The sequence below is a fragment of the Protopterus annectens genome, chromosome 5.part1 (assembly GCF_019279795.1).
Source record: "Protopterus annectens isolate FY-2018-M chromosome 5.part1, PAN1.0, whole genome shotgun sequence".
NCBI classification, from domain to species: Eukaryota; Metazoa; Chordata; order Ceratodontiformes; family Protopteridae; genus Protopterus; species Protopterus annectens.
Window position 1 is genome coordinate 398,065,064 of NC_056736.1, and position 23,667 is coordinate 398,088,730.

The 23,667-nt window shown below is 40.3% G+C and overlaps 1 protein-coding gene across 1 annotated transcript in view; it reads left to right on the plus strand.

Annotated features, from left to right (window-relative positions):
* Nucleotides 1–23,667, plus strand: part of BEND2 (BEN domain containing 2) — a 1,535,652-nt gene that overhangs the window by 1,089,738 nt on the left and 422,247 nt on the right. Inside the window, exon 11 of the mRNA XM_044073057.1 lies at nt 20,054–20,267. Within this exon, the coding sequence (XP_043928992.1) occupies nt 20,054–20,267 (214 nt within the window). The remainder of the gene's footprint in view (nt 1–20,053; nt 20,268–23,667) is intronic.

A 23,667-nucleotide genomic window follows, 5' to 3' on the forward strand; every position in this document is an offset into this window, starting at 1 on the left:
TCTCAGTGCCAAAAATAATAGCAGAATAAAGTCTCAAAATCAAGAACACACTTTAAATATTACTCTAATTCAATTAAAAGGTTAATACAATAACAGCTATTGCATAAACATGCATTTTTGGACAATAAGTACAAACCTCTGATGTCTGGATTTATTGACTGTCTGTAATTTTGAAGACAGAGCAAAATTATAAGCAAAATCAGGGAAGGTCTGTGAAATCAGGAACAGTGACATAACATGCATTACTCCTCAATGATGTATATAAAAGTGACTTACCCCTGCTGCTGTTTGATGACTGCTAAACAGCAGTCACTGATGTGGTGTAGGAGTATCAGTGTTGCACAATGTATTGCTATTTGCTGAAATAAGTACAAGACCAATATTGCTATGGCTTATACTTGTGTGTGTCTTTGTAAAAAATATCACTGATTTTTATCTGTGCACACACCCAGTAATGCTAGGATACATGTTATTCTTGGGTATCAGTAAAAAATACAGCTAACAAGTAATTATATTTCAAAAGTAAGGGATAAAATATATTATAAAACATTCAGACACTTAGATCTATGATTCTGGTGGCCCGTACTCTCTAGACTGTATAAATGGATACAGGAGGCTCTCAGTCACCCTTGACTGTGTGGGGGGCCTCACAAAAGCTGTTTCTGGTTGGGGAAAAATGAGGAGAAAAAGTATTCATTTTCTGATTATGTCCTTTAACCTGAACAGGGCTGTGATATCACCTTGTTAGGATAAAGCTGATAATGGCCACTGCTCTCAACTATACCCATTCTAAAACCAGCCATGCTTAGATGTGTGTATATAGAAAACTACTTTAGCTTACATGTGTGTGTGTGTGTGGGGGATTGTGTGGTTATTAGTTCTTTCATTTTCATCACTGTAACACCTTAAAGGTGTACACAGGAGATCAGTATAGCTTATGTTTGGCCTAAGGATATTGTGGTTAATGTTTGTTTTTCTTTTCTGACAGACCTCACAGGTGTACAAAAAAAGGTTACTACAAATTCTGTAGAGGCAGTGTGCTGTCTAGGAGCAATGAAGTAGAATACATTACTGTAATCATTATTTTTTTCACTTTTTTTCACAATCATACATCAAGGAATGTATACTGGTGGCTGTATTTGGCGACTATGGGTGAGGAGTGAGGAAACATGCTATGTATATGTATGTCAGCAGTTTCTTGAAATACATGACTGTGGCAGTTTGTGCCTCTGATTTCATCCCAGTCTAGTACCAGTGGGATCATACCTCTCAACCTGGAAACATCAAAAATCTGGAAAAAGGCCCATGAAAATAGGTCCAAATCGGTACACTGATTAACATAAAATTTGCATACACAATTATGCAACTCCGCCCGCTCCAATGGAATTGTGAGATATTGCCATTCAAACGCAAACTGAAGAACAGAACCAAAATATGGCCCCAGCCGGGCCCAGACCCTGTAGTAAATGGTAACCATTTTTTTTCTAAATGTGTAGCAATGATTTTCACTGGAAAGGGAGAAGATGAACCTAAGGATTTTGTTTTTGGTGACCCACTTGGGTTTTGTGGTAAAAGTAGGGCATTTAATGGTATGGTAGGCAACATTCTAATTCTTAGCAAAAGAATATTTAGTTTGCTAGGACCTCCAAAAGTCATTCTTCATGGCCTATTGATCAGTGGCATAGCTAGAGTTTGTGCTGCCCAGGCCCCGGGGCTGTCAGAGTTTTCCACCCTTCCCCATCACAAAACCATGGTTGAATGGGCTCCCCCCATACACAGCCCTCCCTCCGCAGCCATTCCAATGCCCCATTACATGGCTATTTCGCCCCATTTACCATAAACACTGCAATGTGTATACTGCTTTACTTTTACAATGATTTGATTTCATTTAAAACTTTTATTTACATTTTATAACACAAACACTAACAGACATCTGCTAAATAAATCAATACAGTCTCACAATGACAAATGAAAATGGACTTAGCATTAAAACTTCTCTGCCCTTGAAACTCATTCATTGAAACAACACTGAAACTCATATTCAAAGAAAATGAAAATGCATCTGGCCAGTGGAAGATAAAGATTATCTTTGGGCTGTTTTCAAATCATAGACTCCTTGCACATTAAAGCAAAACATACATGTGTTCTTTGATGCACCTTCACGATTGTATTAAATTATATTCCTTGCTCCTTGCATAATACAGCACACTTGTTAGAATACACTTTAAATTTGTTTTGAACATTTTTCCAGTAAGCAGTGAAACAACATGTGTAAACCAGTAATGACAAAACTGCCCATTTCAGAACATTTCCATCATAAAAGCCTTACAAACTTCCACAATCCACCATTATTAGTAAATATGCACAATCTCTGCAGAAGTAAAAGTCATCTAAATAATTACACATTAGAGAGATCAAGTAATGAAGAGTTTGCTGCTAGCAATTAGCAAACAACTTTATATATCATTGTTTTGTCTAAAAATAAAGTCCCTGTTGCCCTTGAGGAATAAATTGCCTATGTTGCATTAAAAATGATAAGCTATTAATATTGCAATAGGGAATGGATGGCAAACTGATAACAGGTTCATAGTTACTAGGTATCTCCATTCTCCACCAAAAAGGACATTCTTAGGACTACAGCATCCACAACCCCTTTAAAAGTACACAGTGCTGTATCAGCAATCTAGCTACATACTGTGGGAGTAGAAGCCACAGCTTTCTGCATTAAAAGCAAGTATTCTACCTGTTGTGCTACTAACACAAACAGACTTTATATAAGCAGTGCTAAACTTGTCCCTCTGAAAAACTATGCAGCACAAGACTTCCAAAAGCCAAAATTTATGGGGGGGGGACAAAAACCCAAAATTAGGGATACATTTTAAACATTGCTTGTATAATCCTAGAAAAGTTGCTAGAATAAAGTGTTGTGTTACCATGCACTTCCTGAAAGATAGGATGACTAAAACATAAATGGCTATCATTATTTAGTGAATTCAGTTCTCACATTTGCCACAAACCACAAATTTTAAGAGGAACAGACCACAAGTATAAGCCATCTGCAGTAAGCAATAATACCACAAAGCAATTGACTTTTGCAGTAAGCAATATCACACCTAAAGAATTAGTAGCTTAACAGAAAAAACAATACACTAATGCAAAAAGCAACTGACTTCTGCAGTAAGCAATACCACGCAAGGCAATTGACTTCTACACTGCAGTAAGCAATACCACACATAAGCTTCTGATTTTTTTTTTTAACAGAAAAAGCAATACACTTCTGCAGACTGCAGTTTCTTAATTAGAAGCTTACTAGAAAAGCAATACACTCCTGCATGCTGCTATAACTGTTTCCTATTCCAGCTTAAAGGAAAAGCAATACACTTCTGCAGACTGGAGTTTCTCAATTAGAAATTAAGCTTAATAGAATGGAAAAGCAATGCACTTCTGTCTCCAGCAGACTGCCGTTCTCGCACATAAGAACTGCTTAACCAGAAAAAAGCAATACACTTTCGGCTGCTGCACCACCAGAATTAGTAGAGTGTATATGTCTTTTCTTAAACTCCATGCCACCCGCACACCCATTACTGTAACAAGCATTGCGTTTTTTCTTTTTTGCTTTGGTGAAACTTGAAGTCTAAACAAAAGATCAAATTAAATCTAAAGAACAGTTAAAATAAGCTAACAGACAAGCAAGCATAATGACTGTACTGATGTCCTGTGACCCGGCTTTCAACTAGCCCCATTTGCAGTCATCCTCACTGACCTAAAATAAACAATTTCCATTCTTTCTCGTACATAAGAACTTCAACTGTCTGCCACCTTTGCTTGTTTCTCATTTCAGCTTACCAGAACTTCAAACAGGAAAAAAACAGAAATACATAACGTCTGCATGCAGAATGCCATGCCGTTTCCTTTTCAGCTTGTTTCTCTTGGCTCTCGCACACACATAAGGCAAAGAAAATATTAAGCCTTACATCTTGTTTTACTCTGGACTGACTCAAAATAAAATGCACAACACTTCTGCCATTCTCGCACAATAAAACTGTATGCCGCATGATTAGCCTGTTTCTCATTTCAGCTTGCCAGGACTTAAAACAGAAAAAAAAACACAAATGCATAACGGAATATACATTCTGAGTCACATTCTGCAGAATGAAAAGCTTAAAAGCAATACCTACACGTCTGCACGCAGACTGCTATGCCATTTTCCTTTTCAGCTTGTTTCTCATAGCTCTCGCACACACATAAGGCAAAGGCAATATATGTTAAGCCTTACGATCTTGTTTTACCCTGGTTCTGGACAAGAAGAAGGAAGAAAAAGATAAAGCTAATGTCGCTTTGCTGCACTCACTAGTGCTTGAGTAAAACACGTGGTGCATTGGCGCCTTCAGATCAAGTTAAATTAAAGGAAGTACAACACACTACGAATGAATGCCTCATTGGCTGTGCATTCTGACAATCAGGTTGTCTGCCGGCCTTTTGACAGTGACGTCAGGAGCAAATTCTAAAAAAAAAAAAACCCAGCGACCGCCGAAATTCGGAAATTAAAGGGGCCACTCGTAAATTCGTGGCACCCCAATATTTTGTCCTCAAACTCGGTATTTACCGAGAAATTCGGTACGATTGAGAGGTCTGAGTGGGATCCATAGGCAGTGACTGTTTTTTTGGGGGAGGTTAGGGAAGCAGGCAGTATTCTGGGATAGACCTCTGTATCTTCACAGCAATTGGCTTGTTAGCTTATTATGAGCTACTATTTTGTCAGCGCCTTGGGCACAACTTAATACCTTCCTTGAAATCTTGAAAGTAGGGGCGGCTCGTACTGCAGGACTGCAGCCCCCCACCTGTAAGAAGAATAAAATAAATTCCCTACACTGTAGAAAATAAAAAATAAAATTAAAAAAAAATGTTACGAGTAGTCCCGGAACTCCACGCATGCGTGCTTACTTCCTGACTGCTGTGTTAGGCAGTCCAGAACTCCACTCACGCATGCGTGCTTCATTCCTGAACTCCAGACTGCTCTGTTAGGCAGTCCGGATAGGGAAGACAGGGAACTCCGCCCTGCCAGCCCAGAGGTCTGTGCGGTGACGACCAGAAGAACACTGGACTGCATTGCCTGCAGGCTGGAGGCTCCAGCCTACTCACCCCTCGCGGGGAGACCCAGAAAGTCTGCGCAGGCTGTTATGGAGGGACAGGTGATTGTCGGGCTACTGCTGAGGACAGAATCGTTGTGGGACTTAGCTGCCATGGAGGATTTGCAGGTAGGGTGTGTGTGCTGCAGAGGACAGAATAGCTACCGTAGCTCATGGAGGTGTCTGTGTGTGCAGCAAAGAACAGAATCGCTACCATAGCTCATGGAGGTGTGTGTGTGTGTGTGTGTGTGTGTGTGTGTGTGTGTGTGTGTGTGTGTGTGTGTGTGTGTGTGTATATGTCTGTGTCTATGTAAAATGCCCCAGTTGCTACATGGTGGTGGGTAGAGAATAAGGCTTGAACCCTGTACCTTGGGCCCAAGTGACAAGAGCCTGAATTCCCTACCCACCACCATTTGTAAAACATTTGCAGATTTTTGCCTCATATTTGTTCTGTTCTGTTCCTCATAAAATCTGTGGTTTCTGTATTTTTGTTACTTAACCCAGCCAGTAGTGCAGTGGTAGCATTGTTGCCTGACAGCTACAGGTTGTCTGGTTTGATTTTGGCTGGGGAGTCTGCATGTCCTCCCTGTGTTTGTGTGGGTTTGCTCTGATGTCCTCAGTGGATATTTGTCCCTATTTTTTGGACTGTATTCCCCCATTATTGGCTTTGTCCAGTTTTTTTGTGCCAAGGTTGAGAGCTATGGTGATAACTGAACTCACTGAATGTGTTTGGGGGCTGCATTCCCCCATTTATTGGCTTTGTTCAGGTGTTTTGTGCTAAGTTGTTGACAGCTATGGTGAGAACTGAATTCACTAAATGGTAGCCATTTAAGTGTCAGTCTTCCTTTCTTTCATAAAACAGATGATATGGCATAGTGGTATGTTGCTCTGACTGTTTTGCACATGGCCCTGGGTTCAATACTTGGCAGTGAAATGTATGGTGGTAACACAGCATTTTATTCTAACAACTTTCCAACATTATAAAAGCAATGTTTAAAATGTGTCCCTATTTTTTGGTCTTTTGCCCCCTCCCCCCCAAATTTTGGATTTTTCCAGATTTCTTGTGCTGCAAAGTTCAGAGATGCAACTGAGTGTCAAGTAGATTTTACAAGAAGCTGAGAGCTGCAGGGGAACAAAAGATGTCCTTCAAGGATGCATCTGCAGTCCTAACAAATGGGTTGTCCTGGCCTCAGGCAGCCCTTTTCCAAAGTCTGGGTCTGGCCTCGGCTGATGTCGCACTTCACCCGACGTCATAGCTGCAGTTCAGCGGGTATAAAGGCATCAGCCGACGCCATTTTCCTCAGTCTTTCTTGCCGCGTAAGCAGAAGCTGTTCGCAAGTGCCGGTCGGTCAGAACCAGAGATTGCTACTACCGAAGACTTCTAAAGCTAAGTACCCGTTGGGGACTCTTTCTTGCCTCAGCCGATGTCAGAAAAAGTGAATAACTGTTTAACTTGTGGGAAACAAATACGCATAAAGATTTCCACTCTTACTGCCTACCTTGTTTAGGCCCAGACCACGGCGTAGCAGCTTGTCTAGCCTGTGCTTCCTTCAACCAACGAACACTTAGGCGTCAGTCGGAGTTTGCAGAGGAGTTTTCGGCTCGCTTTTGCTTATATCATGCCGTCGGGACTCCGACTTCACATTTAGCTAAAAAGCGTAAGGAAAAGGACTGACACCGGTTAAGGAGTGTCTCGGTTTCAGCGAAACCGAGTCCGTTCTTCCTTGCCGAAAGCATGCCTCCTTCTACCGAGGCCTCTTCCAGCATGGCTGAATCTGCTACTGAAAATCCACCTGCTCTTACAGTTTCTCAGGATTTATCAGATACTATCCCCTTAGATGTATCTACTCCTGCACGTGGGGCTGCTAGGCCCCTGCATCCATGTCAATTAAGGCTTTTGCCAGGGCTAAAGCAGCCAAATCTTCAAAGGTCCGACCTGCTAAGGCCCCTCTCACAGGCCTAGCTCTAGTACTCAAATGCTTAGTCTAGCAGAGGATCTCATTTCTTTGATCAGGGAACCCAGTCTCACCCTGACAGGGCCTCTCACCCACCTCCAGAGAAGAGGCTTAGAGCAGAGCCCCCTGAGCCAGTTTCTTCAGATTATTCCTCTGATGATTCAGAAAACACAAATCCTCCAGAGGGCCCTTACTCTCCATATGAGGACTCTGATGCAGAGGATTCCATACCTTCTGCCTTTCCTCCTGAGGAATTTTCTTTTGAAACCTTGCATGCTATGAGGGAACAATTTCAATGGCAGGGCCAGGATTTTTCAGATTCTAGGAAAAGGCTCAGGACCTTTTTACATTTACCACAGCATAGGCCTTTAGCTATTCCTCCAGTACTTACAGTTGTGGATGATGCATTTAATGATGCTTGTACTGCCCCTGACTCACTGCCTCCGGCCCCTGCTAAGCCCGACAGATACTACAGGGTTCCGGACACACATTATCATTTATATAAGGCTCCTATTGCAGATCCTGAAACTATTTCACAGGGCCCCAAAGCTGTAGCAGCTGCCTCTGCCAAAAACCCCTCCCCTCTGAAAGAGAATCTAGGGCATTGGAGATGGGGTAAAAAAGTTTATACTTCTGCTACTCTTACGGCTAGGGCCTTAAACTGTCAATTCCACATGATTCAGTATCAGGAATTTCTGTTAGATCAGCTCACTAAAAAACTGTCCTCACCTGAACCTTTAGACCGTAAGTCCCTTCAGGATTTGGTGCATAACACTCAGCAGGTCAGTAATCATTCCTTAAAATGCGGCTATGATGCACTGGAGGCTTCCTTTAGATCAGCTATGACTGGTACAGTGATCAGAAGGCATGCATGGTTAAAAGAGCAATCCTTACCAGACCATGTAAAGTCAAAGCTTCTAGATGCTCCCATGGAAAAGCACAGTTTGTTTGGTTCCCCTGCACAGCAAGTGTTGAAGAAGGTGGAAGAAAAGCTAAATCTGTCCAGACAGTCAAGGAATTCTTACAGGTCCAGCCTCCGAGGTTTAGTAGGAACTGGCCTTCCAAGAATTGGTCCTTTCCAGACACCACCAGAGCACAGAGAAGCAGAAATAGGCGCCCTAGAGGCAGAGGTCAATCCAGAGGTGCCTACAGGGGATGTCAGTGGCAGCCTAACAGCCAGAGAACTACTGCCACAGATCCAGCCACTACCACTTCTACAGGACAATCACAGTGACTTGGCTCTGAAACCGCCTACCAGGGAACAACTGGCAGCACCCTTAGGCAGAAAATTAGCCTTATTTTCAGTAAATTGGCATTACATTACAGGAGACAAATGGATTTTACAGACAGTAGACAAAGGCTACAGGTTTCACTTCCATACTCTTCCAAGGAAGAGAGGAATGCCAAACCTACCTCCAAACCAAAGGACAAACGCTCTACAGCAAATAGACCACTTACTAAGGATGAGAGCTATAGAAAAGGTACCTATGCAACAAGGACAAGGATTTTATTCAAGGCTTTTCCTAGTACCAAGAAAGGAAAACCAATGGAGACCAATCCTCGACCTGTCCGCTCTAAACACATATCTCATTGTTCCAAAATTCAAAATGCTGACCCTACAGCAACTTCTTCCCATGCTGGGCAAGGAGTCTTGGCTGGTGACTCTGGATCTCAAGGAGGCATACCTGCACGTCCCCATACGACCAAATTGCAGAAGATACCTCAGATTTCTTGCAGGATCAGAGCATTATCAATTCTCAGCATTGCCTTTTGGCTTATCTACTGCCCAGAGTATTCACGAAATGCCTGGCATCAGTAATTGCTCATTGCAGGCCTCAGGGAATTCAAATTTATCCATACCTGGACGACTGCCTGTTACAAGCGGACAGCAAAGACAAATTAACAAAAGATTTGAAAAAGGTTATTCACCTGCTGCAAGCCCTGGGATACACAGTCAACACAAAAAAGTCAAGGCTGATACCATCCCAAAGGATAACCTTCCTGGGTGCAGAACTGGACACATCAAACCAGATGGCATTCCTCACAGCAGAAAAACAGAAGCAGCTACTACTGTATTTCATGGCATTAACAACGCAGAACCAGCTTACAGCAAGAAAAATCCTGCAAGCCCTGGGTTACATGGCATCCTGCATAATATTAATCCCTCATGCCAGGCTACATATGAGGAAGTTGCAATGGTACCTGAGGAATTTATGGTCTCAGCACAAGCACAGCCTAGAAACCCAAATTCCAATAATTCCATGCCTGAAGCAAGAATTCCAGTGGTGGGCCGTCAATTGAACAAAGGACTTCCCTTCCACAGGCCTCACCCAAGCCAGACTATCACCACGGACGCCTCAGACCTCGGTTGGGGGGCACACATGGTGGACAAGTGCATACAAGGCTTATGGACTCAAGACCAGATGAACCTACACATAAATCAAAAAGAGATGCTGGCAGTAAAACAGGCAATTCAGACATTCAGACCATTTCTTCAACAGGGTCATTTGCTGATAAGGACGGATAACACCACAGTCATGTGGTATATCAACAAACAGGGAGGCACACATTCATATCCTCTATGCCGGATGGCAATGGACCTCTGGAATTTGGCCCTGAGCCTCAACATTCAGCTCCAAGCCATATTTGTGCCAGGAAAAGAAAATATACTAGCGGACATCTTAAGCAGAACCACCACGGATGCCGAATGGATGCTGCATCCAGACATCTTCAAAACCATCACAAGGAAATGGGGACTGCCAGAAATAGACCTGTTCGCATCCCCACACAACCACCAATTGAAAAATTCTGCACAAGGACATACCACCCACTTGCTTGGAAGGTGGACTCCTATCCTTCAGTTGGGAAAACCTGACAGCATATGCATTCCCACCTCTTCCTTTGATGCACAAAGTGCTACTGAAGATCAAAGAAGATCACCCGAGGATCATCTTGATAGCTCCAGATTGGCCAAGGCAACATTGGTACCCGCTACTGAGGAGTATGTCCCGGGAACACGCATGGCCTCTACCCTTACTACCTCTACTGCTAACACAGAACAACTTCAAAATCCTACATCCAAACTTGAAAACACTGCAGCTAGCTGCTTGGAACATTACATAAGGAAAAATAACCCAGATTTATCTCAAAGGGTTAAAGACATTATCTTGGAGGCTCGCAGACCCTCAACAAGGAAAACTTATACAGCAAAATGGAAAAGATATCTCATTTGGAGTGCAACAAAAGGGATGCATCATTGGCAAACATAGCTAACATCCTGGAATACTTAGCAGAGCTTTTCCACAATGGTCTCTCTTACTCCTCCATTAAGATTCATGCATCAGCAATTTCAGCAGAATACAACATGGATCCTCCAGTCTTTCTCAACCTCTACTCAGGCAGTTTCTCAGAGGAATTAAAATGTAAAGCCACCAAGGAAACCTCCATTGCCTACATGGGACTTGAACTTTGTGTTAGAAAAGTTGACACTTCCCCTTGAACCAGCAGCAACAGCAGAATTACAGTACTTATCTTGGAAGACTGCATTCCTGCTTGCAATCACTTCAGCTAGAAGGGTTTCTGAATTACAGGCATTAATGGCAGTACAACCCTTCCTTATCTTCCATCAGGATAGAGTGTCCATGAGAACTAATCCTACCTGTATGCCAAAGGTGGTCTCCAGGGTATCATTAAACCAAGCAATACACCTACCAACTTTCTTCCCCAACCCACAGAACAGGGGAAAGATTGCTGCATACCTTGGATGTACACAGACAATTGCTACTACCTGGACAGAACCAAGAACAATAGAAAACTGACCAGCTTCTGGTAGCATATGCAACAGGAATGGAAGGAAAAGCAATTTCAAAACAAACAATCTCAAAATGGATAGGAAATTGCATTAGATTTTGTTACTCTTTTCATGGAAAGGCAACTCCAGAAAACATCAGACCTCACTCCACAAGGGCTACAGCCACTACTACAGCTTTCTTGTGGCTACCAAAGACATTTTAGAGGCTGCTACTTGGAGCTCCGTGCATACATTTGCCAAGCATTATAATCTACCTTTATACTCCAGATCCCGAGCAGGTTTTGCCACTGCTGTTTTGCAAGGGATCTTAACTACACCATAAACTCTTAGTGCCTCCTTAGTGCCTCCTCCCCGTTTGGCTGTGGTATTCTACCCATTTGTTAGGACTGCAGATCCATCCTTAAAGGACATAGTACAGTTTTGTACCTACCATAAATGTAGATGTCCTGCATCTGCAGTCAGGATTCACCCTCCTTCCCTCTGTGGTACTCCTAGGGTATTTGCCCATCTTGTAGCTAGCTGGGGAATCTATTATTTGTTTGTATATATGTATATACATGTTTATTTCTATTTGCTCTCTATTGTTTGGAAACATTTGCATTTATCCAAATTTAGCCTTCCTAGAGGGCACCTGGCATCTGGGGCAAGAAACACTGAGGAAAATGCGGCTGATGCCTTTATACCACGACATCAGCCGAGGCCAGACCAGACTTTGGCTGCCTGAGGCCAGGTCAACCCATTTGTTAGGACTGCAGATGCATACCTCTCGGACATCTACATTTATGGTAGGTACAAAACTGTACTTTTAGTGCTGCTTATGCCAAGTCTGCTTGTGTTGTTAATAGTACATTGTTAATAGTACAATAGGTAGTGTACTTGCTTTTGATGCAGAAGGCTGTGGGTTCTACTCCCACAGTAGGTAGATGCATTGCTCATAGTGTACTGTATTGTAAAGGGGGTGGATGCGGCAGTCCTTTTTGGTGAAGATACCTAGTAACTATGAACCTGTTATCAGTTTGTCATCCATTCCCTATTGCAATATTACTAGCTTATCGTTTTTTTTTAATGCAACTTAGGCAATTTATTCCTCAAGGGCAACAAGCACTTTATTTGTAGATGAAACAATGAAATATAGTGTTTGCTAGCAGCTTCCTCTTCATTAGTTACAGATTTTTTTAATGTGGAATTATTTAGATGTCTTTTACTTCTTCAGAGATTGTGCATATTTACTGATACTGGTGGACTGTAGAAGTCTTTTATGATAGAAATATTCTGAATTGGGCAGTTTTGTCATTATTGGTGCATGCATTTTGTTTCATTGTTTACTGGAAAAATGTTCTGAATTGGGCAATTTTGTCATTATTGGTGTATGCATTTTGTTTCATTGTTTACTGGAAAAATGTTCAAAACAAATGTAAAATGCCCTCTAACAACTGTACTATATTGTACAAGGAATATAATGTAATACAGTCAAGAAGGTGTATCAAAGACCACGTGTATGTTTCGTGTGCAAGGGGCCTATGATTTGAAAACAGCCCAAAGTTAATCTTTATTTGCCACTGGCAAAATGTATTTTTCAATGTGGGTTTCAATGCTGTTTCAATGAATGTGAGTTTCAAAGGCAGAGAAGTTTTTTATGCTAAGTCTGTTTTCGTTGTGAGATTGCATTGCTTTATTCAGCAGATGTCTTAGTGTTTGTGCTGTAAAATGCAAAATAAAACTTTCAAATGAAGTCCAAATCATCGCAGAAGTAAAGCAGTATGCACATTAGTGTTTATGGTAAATGGGGAGAAATAGCCAAGTAATGGTTCATTGGAATGGTTGCAGGGGGGAGGCTCCATTCAACCATGATTTTGTGAGGGGGAAGGGCAGCAAACTCAAAGACAGCCCCGGCTGAACTATACCTCTCAACTGTCCAGATTTTCTCAGAATGAATAGATTTTTGCTTCTTATTTTTGGTTTGCTCCTCATAAAATATGTGGTTTTCTGGCAAATAATTTAGGAATTAAGTCACTCAATAATGTCAGACACTGAGTTTCAGACTTCATAACCTTCAGAAAAATGCATGCTAAAGCAAGACCTGTTATTCTATCAATTGTCTCAGTTTATACAACAGTTTATAGTACTGTTTATATGTTTCCCCAGTATATTTGGCCTTGTCCAGATTTCCTGCATTAACAGGTTGAGAGGTATGTGCAAATAAAGTGCTTTATAGAATTAGGCATATCCAAACCTCTCAACTGTCCCCGATTTTGGCTCAAAATGTTGCTTTTCCCCTAATAATCTCGCCGCAAAATGTCAATTTTGGAAGAAAACATGGAGGGCTTACAATTAAGAAATAACTGTAATAATCAGAGTTATAGATTACTTTTATTTCAGAAATACATGTAGATTTTTTTATTTTGTCAGCTGCTCAAATTAGCAGTACTAATATTAAAAAAGTGTCCCTTCTTTAACAGATTAACAGCTGTATTGTGTAGCTATTTTATATTTTTGCATCACATTTTTGGTCCATTTTTCATAAAATTGTGTTTTTTGGCAAATTAGTGGCAGATCATTAAAGACTGAAGTTAGAAAATAATGACAGACATTATAGTTTCAGATTTCGCACCTTTCAGAAAATTCATAGTAATGCAAGACCTACTATTCTATTATCTTTCTAAGTTTATAAGAGCAATATTTAAAAATTGCCCTTATTTTTGGGCTTTTGTCCCACTTCTATGTATGGCTCTGTCCATATTTCTTGTTCTGATGTTGAGAGGTATGACAAATGTGTCAGGGCCCTCACAGTCAACCAGAGACATTTCAAATTGTGACATACTTGTTGCACCCCACTCCCCCATGTAGTGACTCTGGATGTGTCCAAGCAAGGCAAGGAGCAGTTATGCAGTGTAAATGTGCAGAGTATCCCCCCATCCAAGGTAGACACAAGTGCTACTTTTATTCTGTCCTGGATTTTGCAGAATGTTCTGGTTTCTGTAATATTTTTATACTGTTGATTTATGCTTACTATTACTCAAAAAGGGCCTGTTGCTCTGTGTTTAAGTAGCAGTGCTTTAATGACCATCAGGTAAGCTTGTCTGAGATTGTGAGATGCAAGTAAGCTTTAATAAGCATACTGTTAAAGAACTGCCAACATTGAAAGCCTTTCTGTTGTTGCCATGCAGAGAATACTTACATAACTAGATAATGTATAAGCCTTGGGTATTGAAATGCATATGATAGTATTTGTATTAAAGGACAGGATTACATTATTTTAAGAAGCTAATTACATTTGTTGAATACTTGCAGTCATCTTTGCAGGCTTTACCTGTAAACCAAACAGAATGCCAATCTATCATGTGTGGTCCATTACCTGTACAGTAATCCTGTAAGCAATGTATCTTGAGCTTGTTTCATCTTTGCTTTTCATTTTTTACTTTGATCATGTTTTCCCCATGAAACAAGTAGATAGTTGTCAGGCAGCAGGTCTTTTTTGGATAAGAAACATTTTTACAAGTGGGGGTATCATAGAGATTGCCACTTTCAGCATGTTACTTAGTACTTTAATAAAGCTGAATATAAATTATAATTAGAAATGCAGTGTAAGGAGAAGTGGTTTGAGTTGAGTGCTGCTTGTTTTTCTTATACTTGATTTTGACTGGCATTCCAGTAATGTATTTAAAAAGTAATTTATTTTTTTCATGCCTCACAACCTTTTTGTTTTCATCTAGATATTAAGTAATCTGTCATGCAGCCAATGCATTGAAATATTTTTTTTCTTCTACACTTCATTTTGTCTTGATTGGACTCTCATAATGACAGTTTGGTACCCAGGGCAGTGTATTTAATTAAAGTTACATTCACCTGTCTCCTGCAGCCCCACTTTGATTTGAAGTCACCAGCCGCCACTGCTTGAAAGACAAAAAATAAAAATAAGACTGAAATTATTTTCTTACTCATAATTTTAGTTTAGGCCACCATTGGATTAAAAGTTTGGGAAAATGCTTTAAAGTGCATCCCAGAGCATCTATAACACTACGGCTTTGAGGATCTTGTCTTGTTTGTGCTGTTTCCTAAATGATTACTACTGTGCTGTATTGGTTAGGAAAGGTGTGTTGAAAGGATGCCAGGAAAACTAAAGCTGAAAAGAAACAGTGAATTTCTACTTTTGATCATAATTTTTGTTTATGCCATCATTGGATGAAAAGGTTGTGTAAAAAGGAAAAAAACTTAATGTACTTCTTTAATGTGTTTTGAAGAAGCTCAAGAATAAGGCAAAATGTGAGAAAGAAAAAAAAGTAATGTGCATCGTATGGGCAGCTCAGCATAGAGGAAGCAGAGGGGAGGACTGGATGTTATGTATTTGTCTGAGGGTCTGAAACAGTAGGCCTAGGGTGCAATTTCACCCAAGTCCAGGCAGTTACATAGAGTTGTTGTGATATATCATTGATGTAACTTAATGCCAGTAATTGTGAATGTCCCTTTGTGAGATGGGCCAACATAGTGTGGTACACTGACCTGTTGTAATGCAAGAGCATTGTAGCTACAGGTCAGACTGTGTGCACTACTCCTAAAAGCTTGCAGCATAAACTAAAACGTTGCTTAAGAGGTGTGGCAGTGACAGTGTGATACTTACACTGGAAGTGCCTAGGGGGCCTCCAACTTTAAATTTGCTGGGGGCCCCTAAAAATGCTAACCCCAGCCCTGCTTCCCTGAGTCACAAAGTTAAACTGTGGGAACAGGAAAATGCATCATTCAAATTTAAACCAGACAGGAAATAATGAAGCTGGGAGTCTTAAGGCAGACAAAGACATTTAGTGTCTTTTTACCTTAGAAGGGTATAAAATTGACAGCAATTCTCTGGGAGTTTGCAAAATTACTTTTTATACTTACAAGTCAGAGGTATATAGAAAATCAAGTGTATCTTCAGTACTGATAGTGACAGGTCCAAATCAGCTGTTAGGAGATTTTCATGCCAGCTGTTTAAACTCATGTATTTGGAACTAATTTTGCAAGTGGAGCACTGTTTATATGCTTAAATTTACAAACTGCATTGCTTAATTGAAGTTCAAGAAATAAATGTTGTTAGTTTTGAATGGTTGTAGCTTGTGATTTATATGTATTTCACAGTATATATATTGAACTGGTGTGGCATCAACTGCTGACTCACAGAGTGACTAAGCTGTAACTGCAAACACTGGTATAATGGTTGATGTGTTGTAAAAGTAAACAGTAACTATACTGTTTGTTGAAGTGGTCTAGTTTGTGACAGTGTTACTGTAAAGGGGATGTTGGCACTGGAGAGATAATAATTACCCCCCCCCCATGTGTGTTTATGTACAAAATAGCCATCGTTAAGATTTATTTACTATTGGTAAGGTTGTACTGGATGATCCCCTAAAGTAAGAGTAGCGGGATCTATGTCCGAATCCAGACCAGTAACGAGTGGTGTGCCTCAGGGCTCTGTCCTGGGACCCCTCCTGTTTGGCATATACTTCTCAGAAGTACAGGCAAGCACGGAAGGGCTGTGGCTGACTAAGTTTGCGGACGGCTGCAAACTGGGTGATATAATAGAGTCTCCGGCTGACATGGAGATCCTCCAGAAGGGCCTAAATGAGACTGATGCATGGTGTCAAAGCCATAGTCTCAAGCTAAATGCAAAAAAATGCGTAGTAATCCCCTTTGGAAAAAACAGAGTACCCGCAAACTACAACATAGGAGGTAATCCCCTGAAATCTGAAGAAGAAATAAGGGATCTAGGGACCCAAGTAGATAGTCAGCTTTCCTTTGATAACCATGTTGCCAAAGTGGTTAGAAAATCGTTCTATGTGACCCATCTGATCACGAAAGGGTTCGCATCAAGATCTAAGGATGTAATGGTGCCCCTCTACTCTTCCCTCATCAGACCCATTATTGAGTACAATGCACCAATTGGAATGTACCTGGCTAGACATCTCCAGCAGCTGGAGAGACCACAGAGGTACCTAACCAAGAGGATTACTGGCCTCAAACAGTTGCCCTTTGCAGCACGATTGAAAAAGCTAAGACTGTTCTCTGTTGTATACCACTTTCTCAGAGACTATCTCTGTCTAACGTACAGAGCCATGTCCAACCCAGAATTGTTGAACATGCTCCATCTTAGCAAAACCAAATCTACTCGAGCTACACACTTTAGGGATATAAACCTCAACACAACAACGAATAGAACATGCTGGAGGGATAGATTTCCTTCGCAGAGACTTCCCTTACTATGGAACAGGGTCCCAATCTACATAAGACAGAGCCCCTCACTATCACTCTTCAAGAGGAACTTGATGAGTGGATGGGTAACAGAAAGTTCACATCGGGGATCATACCAGCAGCACTACTAGATAGGGGCCAAGGGTACTAGCTGCTAGTACAAGGGTCTAGGGAACTACTAAAGGGGCGGTGAATACCGCACAACGTGGCTGGGTTAATATATGCCTTCGGGCAGATAGCCCAGTACCAACCTATGAACCTATGACACATGGCTCAGTTTGAGGTAGATGAATTCTCTTAAAGTGTAGCACACTTGGCTTTCTCATCTTGAAATTTCTTCACTGTAATTCATTCCCATGACTAACTGCCAAACGTTGCACCAAACACACACAGTGCAACTTCAGATGCTTCTCCCAAATAACCCTCTCTACTCCAGCTACACTCCACCAACCACTCTTTCTCTATCATTTCTCCTAAACTATAGGAATCCTCTGCGCATGCACCTAAAGGAGTTGCAGCATCAATCTACTCATTAAATCTTCTTGCTGTCATCTGAGGACTATCACCCTGATTAAGCACTTAATTCTATCAGTTGACTTACCTGCAGTGGTGCATTCTTTGATTTCTTCACAGCAGGTCTACTGAACATTGAGCTTGATTAAGTACAACTGTTGCAGAACCCTAATGCCTAACTACTTACTGGGGTATTTAAATAGCATCATGTAATGCCACTGCTTCATAGACCATACTGGATGTATATTTGGTCTTCCATTATACATGAAGTCCTTGTCCTTGTTTATCTTGTCCTTCACAACTGGAACTCCCCTTATCTTAGTAAATTTCTCTGCTGCTGTTGGCCTGCTTGCAGTTTGTTCTTCCAGCATTGGATTGCTTCACGTTCTGGATTTCTCAGTGGAGGGGGGGGTCTATTGCATATCAGTGGTCATATCTTCAGAACCTCCTACCATAGTACACAGAGGTAATCTAGAGGGCTCAAGTGAATTCTGGTATCCCACCTGTGACCCAGAGGGTGACAGGACTAACAAAAAAACAGAGTGTAAAGGATTAGTCCTGATAAAATCACTTAAGCAAGTAGATCTAGGAGACTGTCTCCCACTGATACCCTCCCTGTGGAAGGAATAAAGACACCTTGTTGAAGTTTCCAGTAGTTTATTCAGTTAAGAAGGTAGATGGACGAGTGTTCTTGTTCTAATACATTACATTCAACAGGTCAGCTATTTAAAGGCAGTTACAGACCATAGTGGGAGGATCCACGGGAGCTGATTGGAGGAAAATGTGGGAGATGAAAAAACAAGGGACCAATCCCAAAACTTAGACATTAGTCCCTTATTTGAATATTCCTAAAAGACCCGTGAGGGTTTACCAGCTCATCAGCTTGTGGAACCTCATTCTCACTTAAAAAGCTTTATTTTTATTTTTAACTTCTAGCAGACAAAACATGACAACACAGTATGAGCTAAAACTATAGAACTATATTTAAGAAAACACTCACCTGAGTTTCATCAGGTCCATCTAATAGAGTGGTTTACATTTTGATAATTGAAAATGCCTGCTTTTACCAGACTTTAGTCTGTTTTGTAACGCATGTAAAATGAGAGTCTGTGTCTCCATCAGTGGGGCACATATTCCTTGGCACCAAGTATGAAAGCTTTATTACAGAACCTTTTCCAGTCTATCACATGTAATATGAGAGTCTGTGTCTCCATCAGTGGGGCACATATTCCTTGGCACCAAGTATGAAAGCTTTATTACAGAACCTTTTCCAGTCTATCACATGTAATAAGAGAGGTTGTGTCTCCATCAGTGGGGCACATATTCCTTGGCACCAAGTATGAAAGCTTTATTACAGAACCTTTTCCACTCTATCACATGTAAAATGAGAGGCTGTGTCTCCATCAGTGGGGCTTTATTACAGAACCTTTTCCAGTCTATCACATGTAGTATGAGAGGCTGTTCCCACTTTTACAGGGCTCATTATCTCCTCACATATAATATAAAAGGGGCTGTGCCCACTTTTACAGGGCTCATTATCTCCTCACATATAATATAAAAGGGGCTGTGCCCACTTTTACAGGGCTCATTATCTCCTCACATATAATATAAAAGGGGCTGTGCCCACTTTTACAGGGCTCATTATCTCCTCACATACAATGTAAAAGGGTAATATTCTCTTGTATAACAGAAAATGTTTACAGTGCCTGCTTTTAAGAGGCTCATATAGGTGGTTAGTGTGACCAGTCCCCATTCTTCTTCCTGTTGATGAAGACAGACCTTTTTATATGCAGGTGAGGTAGTCACTTAAAGCTACACATGGTGATTCACAATTTTGAATAGTACATGCATCCAGAGAAATAGCATACAGTGGAAAACAAGTAACAGTGCTCATCTTTACAGAGCTGATGGATGTGCACAAGTAGGAGGAAAAACTAATAAACAAAGTTTGAGACCTCAGAACCTTTTGTGTGGAGTTAGATGATGTAAGATGCTGATGTAATCGGTATGGGAGTGGGCTGTCAATCAAAGTGGGAGGCTAGAGTTTGGCCACCTTTTCTCACTCTTAGCTCCAAAAGGAAAGCCCAAGTTGGCCTTTTTTACTTGCGCATGAGGGTTAGTTGTAGCCTAACTTTTGTAACTTTCATAATTGTGCAGTTTTTTTTGTATTGAATATTTTATAATTTGTCATAGTGCTTAGTCAATGGGTGCTTAAATAAATTTGAATTGTAATTCAGTGGAAATGTGATGAGAGGCTTTATTTACTTATCAGTTATTCTGTTACTAGTAATTTTGGAGAGATTTGTTTAGAAACAGGCACAACTAATGATTTTCTGTTTTTAGATGGATGTGCCAGTACAGAATGTCAAATTTTGAATGTGGTTTGCATGAGGACCCTTCCCTTTTTTGTTTATATATTTTAGGAACACATAGAAACAAGTGCAAAATCACAAGAACAGGATGCAACAATTTTTGTTGATCTGGACTCTGATGGAGAAGAAACTAGTGTGGTTTCCCAAGATCCTCAAGATACATCAGCTTCAACAACTGGCATCACTGATAACCCATCTTGGGAGCGACAACAAGAAAATGTACCTGCACCAGGGCCTGATAATCAGCAAGGGATTGAAGCATTAGGTATGTCTCTTGAAGCTCATGTTTAGAAAGATCTATCAGAATGTGTAATGCAAGCATATATGTGTTTCTTTTCCACCAATTTCAGAAAATAATAATGGTACTATTTTACTGGATCTTTGCAGACTGGTTAAGGAAAGTATAGTTGCCAAAATAATTATATCAGCATTTTGAATAGTATTTGTGCCTTGTTTCAACTTGTTTGAAAAAAAAATGTTCACTGGTCACCTGTTTGTGAAGGACCCACTTTTTGTAAATTTATAGTCGAATCATTAACTTGCATAAAAACATTAATGTTGCAAATACATCATTTAAATAATTTGTTAAGAATCCTATCAGAATTTGGCCACAGCAGTAAAACTACAATGGTAGCCTTACATCTCTTAGGTACAACAGGAGCAGTAGGCAATGGGCCTTTTTTGACCCAGTCGGACTTTCCCTGTCACCAAATGTCAATAAATAAATAAACTTGTTCTGTGTGAACCAAATGTTTGCACTACAAAACCTATAACCATAATGGTGGAGGGAGTTAAAACATCTGCTTTATGCTTTACAACTTAATTCCAAGTAAACTTGTTGCTCTAATCTGTAATGTTTCATAATTTATTTTAGTTCACATCTCAAGTAGGAAGCACAGTGGCTCTGTGGTAATATCTTTGCCACATAGCTGCAAGGATAATCTTAACCTCCCTTCATTTCCTCTTAAGAGTTTGCATGTTCTTCTCATGTCTGTGTAGGTTTTCTCCAGATGTTCAACAGACACACTGACTTCCTGGCATATGGGTTGTACTGCTCTGCTATTCTATCATATTTCTCAGCTATACAGATTTTCGCGGAATGGCCAGATTTTGGCCTCATATTTTTGGTCCTTCTTTTTATAAAATCTGGGTTTTCTGACAAATATGTGGTAAATCATTTAAGATTTAATGAATTATCCCAAAAGTAAGGCAGAAAAAACGCTGTTAGTAAAAAGGCAAGCACAGCCAACAGATATATAAAATACTAAAGTTTTAATGCAGAAATACGTAAGCGCTTTCACGGTATAACCTTACCGCTTCATCAGACAACCATAACAACTCACATTACAACTCTTATACAGCTGACATCACTCCATTTAAGTTCTGCACCAATAAAACAACATAAAAGACATAAATACAAAATGATCTCTCAATCACATAAATTAAAGATACAAACCCCCAGATAAAATCCCTTATTTAAAACTAAATGCAAAAACCACAATACATGGGTCTAATTATCTAAGCAGTGAATCTATGATACAAAAATAAACATCTCACAGGAAGGAACTTCCATAATATTGACATACTGCCAGGGCATTGACATTGTGAAGGATATTGTTATTAGAAATTGGCACATATTGCAGACTGATAGCAGGTGTTTAGATTTATTGAAAGATGGCCCCAGATTTATATACAAGAATCAACGTAACTTGCAGAAACAGTTATGTGCCCTCGGCATGATATCCCTGTACCTCCACAGTGTATGGGGACGTCTGAGTGCAATAAATGCAATTTCTGTCATTGTATAGACAAATCCAGGTTTTTTAGACATCCAGTCACTGGTCACTTGTGGAGGATTAGGGCATCTGCCGATTGTAATACTAGAAATGTGGTTTATCTTGCTCACTGCCAACATTGCTTTTATTTTTATGTAGGTAAGACCAACAGGAGCTTGAAGGAGAGGATCAGGGACCACATGTATTGTATTAAGAAGGGGCATGACGTCAGTGCTCTAGCTAAGCATGTCTTGTCCACAGGTCCTGAACACATTTTTGTCTTTCAGATACTGCATGTCACTAGTCCCATTTTACGTGGGGGTGATATAGTAACTCGTACTGAAGTGGTCGAGTTAGAGTGGATCTTGAGCCTGGGGGCGCATCTGGCCATGGGGTTGAATTGACAATATTCCACTGAAGCCGTTACTGAGAAATAAATGGCTCAAGTGAATGGTTATCTATGTATTATTAGGATAGAATGTTATTATGTATAAATAGTTCCTTCTGTGAGATGTTTATTTTTGTACCATAGATTCACTGCTTAGATAATTAGATCCATGTACTGTGGTTTTTGCATTTAGTTTTAAATAAGGGATTTTATCTGTGGGTTTGTATCTTTAATTTATGTGACTGAGAGATCATTTATTTATTTATTTATTTATTTTACATTTGTTGACCGGGATAGTCCGACTGGATGTATGTCCATTTTCAGCGGAGGCCCGGGGAGAAAAGCTCAACATTAAGACAATTTACAAGACAGAAATCTTGACCATATACAATACAGATAATGTCAGACAGGTAAAACATTTCAAATACAGGAACATTTATATAGTACTGTTACAGTAACATACCAACATACCCAACTAAATAAGTTAAAATTCTTGAGTAAAAGGATTAATAAAACATTTTTTTTTTTAGGGTAGCATTGTTTATAAAGTTTACCAAACCTTAGGAGGTGAGCTACTACAGAAGGAATTAGTAGAGAATATCAGAGCACCTGAAATAGCATGTTAAAGATAGATAGTAAAGAATGGTCCTGCTAGGGGAGAAAGTGTCAGTCAGGATTTGTGCATGAGCAAAGCCATTGGGCTTCAAGGAAGATTCTTAATTGCTTCTTGAAAAGTGGGGTAGAAGAAAGGGCTGTTAGTTCAATTGGAAGAGTGTTCCAAGAGTTATCATTTTGTATTTATGTCTTTTATGTTGTTTTATTGGTGCAGAACTTAATTGGAGTGATGTCAGCTGTATAAGAGTTGTAATGTGAGTTGTTATGGTTGTCTGATGAAGCGGTAAGGTTATACCGGGAAAGCACTTACATATTTCTGCATTAAAACTTTAGTATTTTATATATCTGTTGGCTGTGCTCGCCTTTTTACTACCAGCATTTTTTCTGCCTTACTTTTGGGATAATTCATACAGTTTGATTTGGTGCCGTTGGGGTTCGTTCGTTTGCATTAAAGATTTAAGTTTGAAAATAATGACCGAAAGTTGAGTTTCAGACTTCATATCCTTCAGAAAATTGATGCTAATGCAAAACCTGTAATTCTATCAACTTTCAAAGTTTGTAAGAGCAATATTTAAAATTTGTATCTATTTTTGGTCCTTTATCTCACTTTTATTTGTATCTTTGTCCAAATTTCTTGCTCTAAGAGGTTGAGAGGTGTTTACCCTATCTCTGATAGTTTGTAAAAGCTCAGAACTCCTCCTATTCTGTCTGTGGTTGTGATGCACTAATCACCTGTGAGGACAGGGACTGCCTTTCAGACCCACAGAGAGGACTCATCCAGGGTCTTTGAGGGGCGGCCACGGTGGCGCAGCGGTTAGTATTGCCTCATCACAGCAAGAGGTTCTCCGGTTCGATCCTCGGCTGGGGTACCTTCTGTGCGGAGTCTG